Genomic DNA, 13,362 nt, shown 5'->3' with positions numbered 1-13,362 from the left:
TTCAGGGCTCATTGCAGCTGTATATTTCCACAACACACACTATTATGATTAGCAGTAGTAATCACGCCTGTTATCACAATTTCTAATCATTATGTACAGCGGTGATTACAGAACTCGCGATAACTACAACTGTATACATTTTGGGGACTGCAAGGTTCACCACGCACTGATTTCCCCTGGTTACGCGCTCAAAGCATTACAGAGAGAGAGCGCATGCGCGGAGTAATGCACACAGGGGGCGCTATTGCACATTCTTTTTGATGCGTCTCCAGTGCGTTGTTTTGTACGTGCCCGGGCTCAATGCGCGCTCCCGCTGTTTCCTAGCAATAAGGGGTAACAACACAGAGGTAGCAACTTGCTAGAGCCTGGCAGGTAAGCAGTGGGGCAAGAGGGTGGAAATGAAATGCATTAAAATATTCGTAAACTCTGTGAAGCTGCATGATCTCAGTGGGTATGTAGTGACAGGTTCTATAAAGGAATGTAAATGGTACCTTATATCCTGTTCTAGTGGTTAGAATTCTCTTTTCATATACCATTGGTATCATTGCTCACCAATAAACCCAAATTTATTCATACAGAGAAAAATAGAGGAGCGATTGGCAAATACCTCGCCTATTACACATTATTTATTTAGCACTAGAGTCACAGAGTTATTTGTTGCAAATTATGGAGAAAGTGTGAGATTTACAGTAATTAGTAAAAATAGTTAAGAAAGTTCTAAATATCAGGGAAAATGTTGATAGCTATCCACTAGCAGCATGTATTATTTGTTCAGCTTGCATATGTAAGCCTGTGTTGAGCCAGACCACAATATTGTGCCAGAGTACTCGAGGTGATCTGACTACGGCATCTGTTTTGGTGAACAGCCACGTGTGATCATTTTATGTGGTGGAAGAGATCAGGGATCCATTCGTAGAAGGTCGGGAATCGGGGAGACATGCCGGCTTATATCCACAGATCCCTCTTCCCCTATGCTGAGTGTATGATTGTTATTATTTATTTATCATATTCCACAATGCTGTGTAATGGGTCACCAGCCATAGCAAGTAGTAGATAGCACAACAAAAGGAGCTTACAATCTATCTACCGAGTTCCATGTTTGTACACGAGACCGCCAATAGCCAATCTCCTACCCTCACCAGCCAAAAGCACCGGAGCGTTTAGTACGCAGGACGCACCTGAGTCGGGGACACAGCTCTGAAATGTAGGGGTGAGATACTCACAGGCTTTCCAAAATCCATCAATATTTTGGAATATACCACTTATCTATAATGCAGTGTTTTTATATTTTTAAGATGGAAACTTTTAGTAAAATCTGCCAAGAAATCCAACAAATATTTGTTTCTTGTCACCGTAAATTCAGAAATGGGGTCATTTTGGGGAAAAGCTACTTATTTGATGCTACACGTGACTAATCTCTAAATATGGCAAGAAAGCGAATCGCTTAAAGCCATAACTTTCAGGTATTGGGATGACCGGCTCCATTATATAGACAACCGACACAGCGGGGGGTGAGCGATGAGCTCCTCGGGGGCACTACTGCCAGTTTTACTCTGTAGGAGGTGAGTAGATGCCGGGAGAAGGCATCAGAAATACTAGGGCAAGATGTGGGCCAGATGTTCTAAACAGCACCTTCTTAACTAGAAATCGCTGAACCTATCCATTTAATATCATCATCATCGTCATCATCATGATCATCGTCGTCATCATCATCGTCGTCATCATCATCCCACCCAAATGCAAACGAGCTGCATTATATGTTTTTTGTTTACCATGCCCCTGCTCCATGCACGTCATGGTATATATACATACATACATACACAAACCTATGTATAATTCAGCATCACAACGGAACATCTAGAATTTTATAGGGAGCAGGAAGGGCGCCTGGAACCCCAGCTCAGGTGATTGCATGCGTGTAATGTATAAATTATCTTTATCTCATAATTTACTACGAACAGACCTAATTCCCTCCTCTTTAAAATAACCCTACAGCAGATACACTTTAACCGTTATTTAGGTGCCAGATTTCCTCTTACTTGCTCGTTACTAGTATGCGATTTCTAATTGTCAGGGTCATTGCGGCAATTAAAGGGTAACAAGTTCAATGGAAAAATATTTCATTTGACCAAAGTAGATTTATTGGACAATTATGTCTTATCTGGCTTGCAGCTAGTTATCAAGCCTGTTTTATTTGGAATATTTTTTTATGTTTAAAAAAACAAAACAAAAACAAAACCTTTTTATAGTCATTAGTGTTATTATCATATTCTTATAATATAACAGAAATTGATGATTACTGGTTTGCAACAATATTTCACTATAGATATGTTTAAATTGTAACATTATTTTATTTTTGTATGAACCGGCATGTGGGAGGAAGTATTTACCGTCACGTTAAGATACTTCTCGCCGTCCCCTTTTTGTAAGCCGAGTGCTTGTCATTGTCAGACGCGGTTTGCTGGCTGGGTTTATCAGTGTCAGGATATAATTGCCTGGATGCAAATCTTCTGTGTGCATGAATGTATGCTTTGGGTATCATTTATCATCTCGATAGGTACGGCATATTATTCTACCCTTTACCGATTATAAGCAGGACAAATACAAATTTGACTGACAGTTTTATGCTTGCTAAATCGTGGCAAGAAAAGCCATTTAGTAGTCATTAGCTGGCTATTGGGTTTTTAATGGTGGAAAATAGAAGTTTATCTAGAAACAAATTGGGATTGCATTTCAAGGAGGCAGAGAATATACCCACCGAGAAACAAAACTGCGTGTGATGTTCAGTTAAAGGCTTATTCTTTACGTGGTTAGTTGGCATACAGTATACTTATAAGCAGTAGTGTATTCTTGCCTAGGCTACTATGCCTAGGGTGGTAGTGCCACGTCCCTTCACAGAGGGGAAGCTCAATGGATAAACAACCCCTTAAATGTGTCAGCTGTCGGATGGCTGTGGCAGAGCCGTAGAAGGAAGGTACATCATAACCACAAAACATTTATTCTCTGCTTCTGATTATATTTTGCAGAATGGGAAAGAAAATTAAAAAGGAAGTTGAGCCTCCACCCAAAGATGTGGTAAGTTTTCTCATGCTTCGTAAACATTCTCTGTAAAATAATTGCATGAAGTATGTAGCAGGTAGTGCTGTAAATGTATGTGTGTGTGTGCCACACCCACAAGGGATTCTGGGTAGGCGCAAGCAAATAAGGTCAACACTGATCAATGTAGTGGAATTGCTTGTGGTTGTGGAATCCCAGAATCCCTTGTGGTTGAGGCAGCACCATGAGATTTCTGAGGGAAAAACAAGCCTTCTGGCTTGTCTGGTGTCTGTAGATGAGTGTTTAATAATTCTTCTACTACCCCCTTAATTTTAGTGGAAGGGTTTCCCATCACCTTTACCCACCATAACTTATGTCATGGTATTTCTTGGCTACCCCAGTATCACAGCCGCCTGTTGTTCATGAGTGGTGATCTGGTTATTGTATCTCTTACCTGAGATTTGTCTAAAGGTTCTCTTGTACAGCGGGCAATTGCTTTCAAAGGTATCCATGTATAAAGTGGGTATAGAGGCAAATAGCTTATCGTTGTTGACCATATTTACATGTGCCTACCCAGCATACCCTGTGGTTGTAGCAACACCATATGATTTCTGAGGGGAAAGCAAGCCATCTGGTGTCTGTAGATGAGTGTTTAATAATGCTTCTACTACCCCCTATGTTGATATAGATATGTATCCAGATGGGTAAGAAGGCCGAGGATGTAATGTTTAAGGGGTTGTCTGCGATATTATGTATGTAGTTAATTAGTGATGAAATCAAGTTGGAAATCTGGGTAAAGAAAATATTCTAGATTGTGGAAATCAATTCCTACTCTGATCTTCTTATTATTGCTCTTAAAAAGCTCTATAAGTCATAGAATGTTTATACTTTTGCTTTTGGCTTCCATCTTTTTTAGCAGTATCTGGGTAAGGTAAAGGCCATAGCTTGTGTCCAGTCCTGTCTATGGCAGTGAATGATTTTTAGCATAATTCTCTTATTTCACGGGCCTGGAAAATTCTGTAAAAGTCCTCTGATTTATTTATCTTTGTTTCATTTGTTTTACAGTTTGATCCACTACCAATTGAAAGTAAAAAGGTCGCGACGGCCGTGCTAATGCTTCAGTCCCCAGAAGAAGACATTTTAGCCAAATCCTGTGAAGCTTTGTACAAATTTGCGCAGAAAGGTTTGTTTGGGCCATTTCAACTCAGGATTATGATATCATGAGCAGAAGGATTGTTCAATCCTGTATGGAAAATGTATTTATCGTTTTGTGTATAAAACATACAGATTCAATCTAGTGATTCGTACGCTACAGAGCAACAAAAGTAATAATAACACATAATAATACCGTAATAAAACACAGGATTTGTCACATTCATTCAGAGTCTCCCGTAATATAACTCATGGAAACAAAAGGAAAAGAAATGTAAGAGGCCTGTGTCTAGACACGTTTCAATATAAAAAAAGGGTTCAAAATAGAGTCTGATAAATAAATATTCCTGACTCGTAAAATAATTCTGGAAATTAACAATCTTGAATGATTAAGTAATGTACGGCAGGCATAAGAAACCATTCGCCGGATAAGTAGGAATGATTTGTGCTCAAGAATATTAACCCTGTGTATAAAAGTAAGACATGCCTAAAATGTCTCAGTATAACATCATCTGTTAACACTGTAAAGAACACTCCAGGAAGAAGTAAGTAAGTAAGAAATATGTTTGAAGCACCCGTGAACATATTTTAAATGGGTAAATATATATGGTAAATACCAGGCCTGGCATAATGTGTTTCAGCAGTGGGTTTCATCCAGGAGACACCTAAATACTATACCTTTTAAACAATGAATGCACATGTCACGCTCCTAACACCTTTAAATACGGCTAATGTACCCAACAGATATTTGCAATGCCTTCTGCGCCCCATGCAGGACTCATTCCTAACATGCTCCTCATTCCACACGCATTATACCTCTAATTTATTGCACCCATGTGAAAGAATTCTTTAGGGCTGTGCATGTGCCGCAAAATTCTCGTGAAGAATATGCCTCCCGTTCACGAAAAGTGGAGCTGATACCCAACTAGGGCATATGTATATTGTGTAAAAAGTAACTCTTGATCTATGACCACAAAAGTCTAAAAGATTACAATATCGTGTCCTCTGATCATGAGTCACATGACTTTACATATAAATCTAGGTGTTCTAGCTTTTGTTTAGCAAAGCATAAACATTATTAAACAGTCATCTGCAGACACCAGACAAGGCAGAAGGCTTGTTTTTCCCTCAGAAATCTCATGTTGCTGCCACAACCACAAGGGATTCTGGATAGGCGCATGCAAATAAGGTCAACAATATCCACTTTTTACATGGATCCCTGGAAAGTAATTGCCTGCTGTACAAGATAGCCTTTAGACAAAACTCAGGAAGAGGTGCAATAGACAGATCACCACTCATGGACAGCTTTCTTTTTTTGCAATCTCTTTTTACACTTCTCATTTTACACCAAGAAGGCTCAGGACCCCAGCTTTCTTAACTATTTGGCCAAGCCATAAAGCTGTGTGCAATGGGTCCCTTTAAGCCCTGCTAGCCTTTCAGCATCTTAGCCAGGAAAATGCAGTCTGGCTGAAGGTCACTAGGTCCACCTTTACCACAAGTTCCCAAACCAAAAGCATGGTCAAAGAGCCCAACGTAGCAATCAGATCATTCCAGGCTCCAGCCATAAACAGCCATCCTTAAAAGGACCCATCAGCACAAAGCTGTAATACTGGCTTAACGCTTAAGGCTTGGGGTAGCCAAGAAATACCATTACATAAGTTATGGTGAGTAAAGGTGATGGGAAAACTCTTCCACTTAAAATTAAGGGGGTAGTAGAAGTATTATTAAACACTCATCTACAGACACCAGACAAACCAGAAGGCTTGTTTTTTCCCTCAGAAATCTCATGGTGCTGCCACAACCACAAGGGATTCTGGGTAAGCGCATGCGTATAAAGAGGATATAGAGGCAAAAGGTGATTATTGTTGACCTTATTTGCATGCGCCTACCCAGAATCCCTTGTGGTTGTGGCAGCACCATGAGATTTCTGAGGGGAAAAAAACAAGCCTTCTGGCTTCTCCGGTGTCTGTAGATGAGTGTTTAATAATACTTCTACAACCCCCCTTAATTTTAAGTGGAAGGGTTTTCCCCCATCACCTTTACCCACCATAACTTATATACTGGTATTTTTTTTAGTATAGTATAGTATAGGAATGCATCTGCATAATCTTTTGTTGCGTTTTGGTTTTGTTATAAGAACCCTTGGTTTTTGTAATGGGTTATGGATTTGTGGGTCCTTTCTGTTACTGGTGGAGTTATACTATTAGTTGCCTGCATCTGTAGCAATCAGCTAGTTATTTGGCTGGACTAATCCTAGATGAGGATCGTGTAGTTCAAGAGCTACCTGTCTACCTCTGATCTTGTGTTACACAGCACACCTTTCAGTACCATGGACAGGGGACAAACTATTCGATGTTCCTAGTGCTGTATGAGCTTGGTGTACTATATACAGTGCTTGGACCTTTTCCATGTATAACTAAGATAATGTAGCTGTATTTATATACAGAAGTATCACAGCTCTTTAGAAAAGATGTTTAAGCTTTGAACGGTTGAGAACAAGATGTCCGTTTTATTTTCTAATTTACACGTAATTTCAAATCAATATTTCAAATCAATGTAATGATTGCTTTCTCCTGGTCCATGTTAGATGTTGAGGTTTTTGTGTAATGCTGATCTTCCGTGTTACCTTCATTTCAAACGTGAGGTTGATTACAGAAAATGTTTTTTCAGGAGATGAAAATAAAACAACCCTTCTTGGTCTTGGTGCAGTGGAAGCGATATGTAAGCTAATTTCACACGATGACAAGATAGTACGCAGGAATGCCACAATGGTGTGTGGTGTCTTGGCTGCGCATGGTAAGTACCCTATATGTCAGTTATCCGACTCTCGTTATTAGGTATGATTTCAGTGTTCCTCAACTTGTGGTAAGTGTAGTCCTACCAGACTTTCCTGGTGATGGGTGGCACTGACGCCATAGCCACTAAGCAGGTGAGTGGACTCTAAGGGGTGAGGCAGGTAGCATGGTGCTTATCTACTTCCCCTAGAAGTGTTATTTCCCAGCAAACAAAACACTGTAAGGTAATATTGTATTCATATTATGACATTCTGTTATAAATTATATTTTTCATTCACTTTTGCCACTTGATTTCAAATGAGGTTTACTACATAAAAAAAAAAAGATGGCAATTAATGTACGAATTTATGTCTTAAATGTGGCAGTATGAAGCACACAATCTGACATTTTATAATAAAATGTATTACAAACACCTGCCTCCAAATGATATAATTTATAACTATATTTTTCTGTTAAGGTTATGAATGTTTAGCAATCATTAAATGATCCATTGTTCTTGTTGACATTTCTGATGTGCATGGACTGATAATAAATTAATCGTATACGGGTTATATACCTGTTATTCTTTTACTGTTGCCTTTGGCTGCCTGAAGCTTGTGGAGCGATGGGTTTATACGGACGGTTTGATATGTGCTGTCTCCATGATAACTATTAATCACTATACGTTTTTAGATTTGTGGTTTGCAACCTTTTATATGACAGAACGTTAAGGCTTAGTTCTTGTTTGGCTCTCTAGAACGATCACATATTAAAATGTCTCCGCTGCTTAGGTGTAAAAGGAAGCAAATGCAGGCATGTATCTAAATAATATTATATAAAATGTGCAAGACCGAGCATCATATGCCTTACGTTTATTATGAAAAGGAGTATTTATTATAAAAGGAACAGAAGAAAATGTCTACCATTCAGCTAATTTGGCTGATTTACACCTTGGTTATTTGTGGGGGTGCATACTTGTTAGGAAAAGTCTGAAAGAATAACGTCATATGCTTTACAAACTGATTCATCTCGCAGGCTTACCTTGTGTCCTTAATATTTTCCCCAGACGACGTAAGGAAAGTGCTGCGGAAGTTGGATATCATACCTTCGCTAATAGCTCGACTCGCTCCAGAAGGTAGTTTTAATCTGCAAAATATTTTGTTGACAAACCCAGCCATCTGTTCAGAAAGTTACAGCGAATGAATGAATGCTTCTGGAAATCAGAATCTCGGATTCCTCCAAGATGTGTTCTAGACATCCTTTTCAGATCATTTCCACTGTCCCTTAATGATCTCTACCGACAACAAGAATATCTGTTCTATTCCCCAACGATCTATGGCAGAACTTCATAAAACTTCCTATGTGGAAACGCTTCACCATCAATTAAAAACAAGCTCAATTCTCATTATTTTGGTGATTAAAATCATAGTTATTTGGAGGTGGGAAGGTAATGAGCCCTGCATAAATACACACCAAACCAATAAAAATGATAGAATGATCTCAACCTAATGTGAATGAATTACGTAATAGGTTAAGCGTTGGGATTCCACAGAGCTTCAACTTTTCAGTTCTGAGTAAAACAAGCGTTTTATTAACAATAATTGTATGAAATAATCACTATTATTATTGCTTGTTATTTGTTAAAACGTTTGTAAACGTGAACACAAATACAAAATTAATGTATTATTATTCTGTTCTTCTGCAGAAGAGGTGGTGGTCCATGAGTTTGCCACGCTTTGCCTGATGTATATGGCCAAGGAATATACCAGTAAGGACAGAGTATTTGAAGTGAATGGATTAGAACCTATAATCAGACTGTTAGGCAGTCCTGATCCCGATGTTAAGAAAAACTCAGTTGAATGCATTTATCATCTTGTGAAGGTAAAAGATCTGTTTTTTATTATGGTTGTTTATTCATAATGCTTTCGTAGTACGTTTGCCTTACAGAAAATGTAGAATTCCTAGAATTTAGCAAAGTTTTAATTTCTGTATATCATTATGAATGTACTGAAATACTGAAGAGGAGGTTTGTATCCAGTATTATTATTTCAGTATTTTCTAACTTTGCATTTGTGTTGCATTTCATTCTTCTTTTTCTTTTCTTTTTTTATTTTTTTTTATTTTTACATTTATTTTGAATAACAAAACTAATTAAATAAATCATGCAGATCTCAATAGCCTATTTCAAAAAGATATTAGTGCAGGATTTTAATGCTGTAATGAGTAATGTTCACAGGTAACAGTTTGTCTTAGAGATCAGAAAAATGTCTTTGTTTTAGAGATGAGAAAAATGTTTTTACTTGGTCGAAACTTTGTGCAATATTTTCTGTTTGTAAAATGTTTTTTTTTCTAGACAGCTGGCTTATATTTGAGTTTGTTTGCAGAGTAGATATCAAATGAGCTATTAATTTCAGAACAACTGTTTCTCATTTTAACAAGAAATTGATGTTTTATATGCCTTTTGAGGTTCCCATTGATCCTTCCAAAACCTAAGATTCCAAGCAATTTGGACCGGGTGAAGTTTGCTTAGCTCTACAATTGAAGAAAAGTTTGTAAATCAGTGGGATACTTAGAGATGGGGGGTCTGCCCAGGGTGCCACTCATCAGGCGGGTGACAGGGGGTGGCACAAATTGTTAACAAAGGAGTAGTCCCACCTGATCCGGGACTTCCAGATTCGAGCAGCCCTTTGTGAACAATTTTTGACCAACCCAGGAACTGTCTTTGGCTCTTGTGAAAGCCTTAACTAAGTATACAAGCCATTTTAACAGGTATGTTTCAATAAACTAAGGTCAAGAACATATCACATTGAGCTGTCAGGATTTCCTAATGTTTTTGTATTACTTTCACCGTAGGACTTCCAAAACCGGGCTGCCGTTTGTGAATTGAAAGCTATTCCGGGTCTGCTGGAGCTGCTAAGGTCCGAGTACCCGGTTATACAGCAATTAGCCCTCAAAACCCTTGGCATCGTGAGCTGCGAGGAAGAAGCTAGACTGATTCTTAAAGAACATCAAGCATTGGATCAGCTTTTAAAAATCTTAGAAGCAAAGGTATGGCGATATAATGTACAGTACTTGGTTATATATACGCAGAGCTCGTCTGCTTTTTTTTTTGGTTTAAATAATTTACCTAGAGTAGCAAGTGGGTCCCTGAAACCTGTATATTTGGTTTGTAGAGTGGAGCGGACTTGATGTAATATAATGGAACAAGTCTGTACCGCATACATCATATGCAAAGTGATCTGGCTGAATTAATGATTATTATGTGTTATTAGGAGCTTAACGACTTACACGTGGAAGCCCTTCTGGTAATTGCTAATTGCCTTGAAGATGTAGAGACTGTGAACCTTCTTCAGCAGAGCGGAGGACTTAAAAGAATACTGACCTTTGCAGAGACGTCTCCGCTGCCTGATGTACAGAAGAATGCTGCAAAGGCAATCGCCAAGTCAGCTCGCTGTGGTATGTGACATTCAGCTCAAAACTCGGCTCAGAATAATTTACAAAAATATACGCGGGTCGCGTCAGATCACGTTCTGCTCCCATTTCACCCGGGGCTGCTTAATGTCAGCTTTCAAGTCGTCTGACAGCTTCTATTTCCATAATTTGAGGGAACGCAGAGGAATTATTAGAGGTTGCAGGTAAGTATCTAAATCAGACAGAACTATACATATTGAGCAGTAGCACAAAAAAAAAAATCCCCAGCGCTTTACTATGTGATTATACTGCAAAGATGGGAAGTTTGGTGCATTACCTTAAATATTTGGAGCCTCGCCAACCACATAGCAGCGCTCGCTATTTTTGGTTACTACTACATTTGAGTTACCTATTACCACTAATTACAAGGTCTTTATTAGTTATCACTATTTTATTACTAATAAATATAACTCAGTAATTGGATATCCTCGCTGTATTAATGACCCGCTGCCATGTTAATTATTAAACCACCACATACTTTGCCAGTGGTAATTATTTACTGTTTGTTGTCATGCTGTATTATCAGCATTGGGTAATTTGAGTAATTATCGTTACACAATGACTGCCGCATATCCGTTCTAGGCAGCTTTACATTGTAGGGCGCTCCACGCTTTTGTCTGTCTCCTTAAAAGCATCCGTACACTTTGCAGAATTTGTTGCCGCTGCATGAATAAAATAAATAATACATACATCTAGTAACATACATGAAAGCAAAATTGGACGGAAGTTTACAATTTACCCAATTGGTTTGAAAACAATGAATCCCAAAGCCAACAGTGGCGGCCATAAATAATGCTTCTATGATGTTATCGTGGGTCACTGTCTGACAAACTCACTTTGTGCTTAAATACTCCCGTCTCTTCTCTCTGTCGTCTCTTCTCTCCATCGTTTCTTCTCTCCGTCGTCTTTTCTCTCTGTCGTCTCTTCTCTCTGTCGTCTCTTCTCTCTGTCGTCTCTTCTCTCCGTCATCTCTTCTCTCCGTCGTCTCTTCTCTCCGTCGTCTCTTCTCTCCGTCGTCTCTTCTCTCTGTCGTCTCTTCTCTCTGTCGTCTCTTCTCTCCGTCGTCTCTTTTCCTGATGCCGACTCTTATAGAGTGACATTAGTTAGCGGTACTAAGATGCACTCAATACATTTTTTTCAGCACAATATCCCCTTGGGAAGTGGAGATTTACAATTAGCCCATCCCTGCTTTATATTTAAAGTTGTACATATCATATATCTAATATGTAATATATCTAATATGTAATATATCTAATATGTATGTAAATTATGTCTCTTTCAGCATATTCTATTCTAAGCATCCAGCTGTTCATAAACTACGCTGAATTCTTGCATTGTTTTATGTACCTATTAGTCATTATTATTTTAGCAGCTACCCGGGAATCTAAATGTGTGTGCTTTTTATGCTTTTTATGCTTTTTACGTTGTGTGCTCCCCTAGTTTGTGTTTTTGGGGTGTAATTAATATGCTGATGCACGCTTTCACAGACACAAACAATAATAGTTGTTAGTGTTTGCTTACTCGCAGGTGATGTGTCGTATTTAGTGTTTGGTTGCTTAATATGTCCACGGGCTGTTAATGAGCCATCACCCCTACGGTGCAGCTCGGAGGGCTGGTGAGCGCGGCGGGGGGCAGAACCTCCGCAGCGGGATTATAAGGATAATTATCACACACCAAAAGAGCAAAAGGTCAACTCTGAAAATGGAGCTGTATTTATGTCATATAAGTATAATAAAACTATACTTAGATAATTAAACTATAGCACAATAAAACACATTTCATTTCACAAACCAAATTGGAGTTATCATTGTTGAATATGATGCATACTGGCACATCTAAGAATTTACCATGTCCTGCCTGGTATCGTTACCGTAATCCCCAGCGAACTATGAAATAAAAATGAATTTTAGTATGTTATTCTATTTGTTTGTAATTGAAGCATGCACTCCAGTGATAGAGGGGTATACAACACAATTGTTTCTGCCACAAGTTCATATATATCATGCCTGCCCATCATATCCATAGCAGAGTTTGAGGTTATGGTCTGTTTAAAAAAATGATATTTTTCATACCATTATGGTGCAATTTATTTCAAATTAATGGCAATATTTTGTTTCCTCTTATTTGAAGTTTATTTTAAAGTCTAATATTCCATTTGATTATCTGAAATACATGAATTTCTGTTTTGATTTTGCTTCTTTTTATGGGTTTTTTCCCTACCGGTTTTGCCCAAATAATCACTGGCTTGAAAATAAACACATATGTGACCGCAGTGATATATGACTCCAGAATTAAATATACATTCATCCTTCTACGTTACTGATCCTTTTCTAGAGCAAATCTTTAGTGGCATAAAACTACTTCTTTGAAGCCAAATGCAGATATGTGTCCGATTCGATAAACATATAATTATTTCTTCTGTGATATTCCTGGTAAAATTAATAGACCGGTGACCTGAATTTAGAATTTGGCTTATTAGGCAGCAATAAACTAGTTGACAGTCAATGAAGTCACATTACTATTTCTCACCGAACCTTGCTTCACAATTATTCAGTGAAATGCAATTTACCTTTTAATTGTGTTGCAGATTTGTATAATTTTTGTATTTCGAGATTTATTTCTCTTTGGTCAAGATGTTATAATTTCTGATCTAAATATATAATGATATATTAATATATATTATATATATATTATATATTATAATCTAACCAACCGTGATCAGGAATCTTGATGTTTGCCATGAAACAATGGTGGGCAAAGACATCACTAAAGAGTGTCTACCGGGGCAAATAGGTGGAAAATAGTGTTTTGTTGTTCATGTAACAAAAAAAATCTTTAAATATAATAAAAAATGAAAAAATCTTCTCTCTTGTCTACCTTTTTTAGGGATGGATACATTCAATATTTGCTAATTATTATTCTGTTTGGT

General features: G+C 38.1%; 1 protein-coding gene across 1 annotated transcript in view; it reads left to right on the top strand.

Annotated features, from left to right (window-relative positions):
• The first annotated feature begins 325 nt into the window (after window positions 1-325).
• ARMC3 (armadillo repeat containing 3) overlaps window positions 326-13,362 on the top strand; it is a 30,709-nt gene continuing 17,672 nt past the window's right edge. Inside the window, exons 1-8 of the mRNA XM_053467140.1 lie at window positions 326-372; window positions 3,027-3,075; window positions 4,102-4,219; window positions 6,859-6,984; window positions 8,029-8,097; window positions 8,668-8,843; window positions 9,816-10,010; window positions 10,235-10,418. Of these exons, the coding sequence (XP_053323115.1) occupies window positions 3,028-3,075; window positions 4,102-4,219; window positions 6,859-6,984; window positions 8,029-8,097; window positions 8,668-8,843; window positions 9,816-10,010; window positions 10,235-10,418 (916 nt within the window). The 5' untranslated portion in view covers window positions 326-372; window position 3,027. The remainder of the gene's footprint in view (window positions 373-3,026; window positions 3,076-4,101; window positions 4,220-6,858; window positions 6,985-8,028; window positions 8,098-8,667; window positions 8,844-9,815; window positions 10,011-10,234; window positions 10,419-13,362) is intronic.

Source organism: Spea bombifrons, chromosome 5 (genome assembly GCF_027358695.1).
Source record: "Spea bombifrons isolate aSpeBom1 chromosome 5, aSpeBom1.2.pri, whole genome shotgun sequence".
NCBI lineage: Eukaryota > Metazoa > Chordata > Amphibia > Anura > Pelobatidae > Spea > Spea bombifrons.
This window is presented reverse-complemented; position numbering and strand designations above follow the sequence as displayed.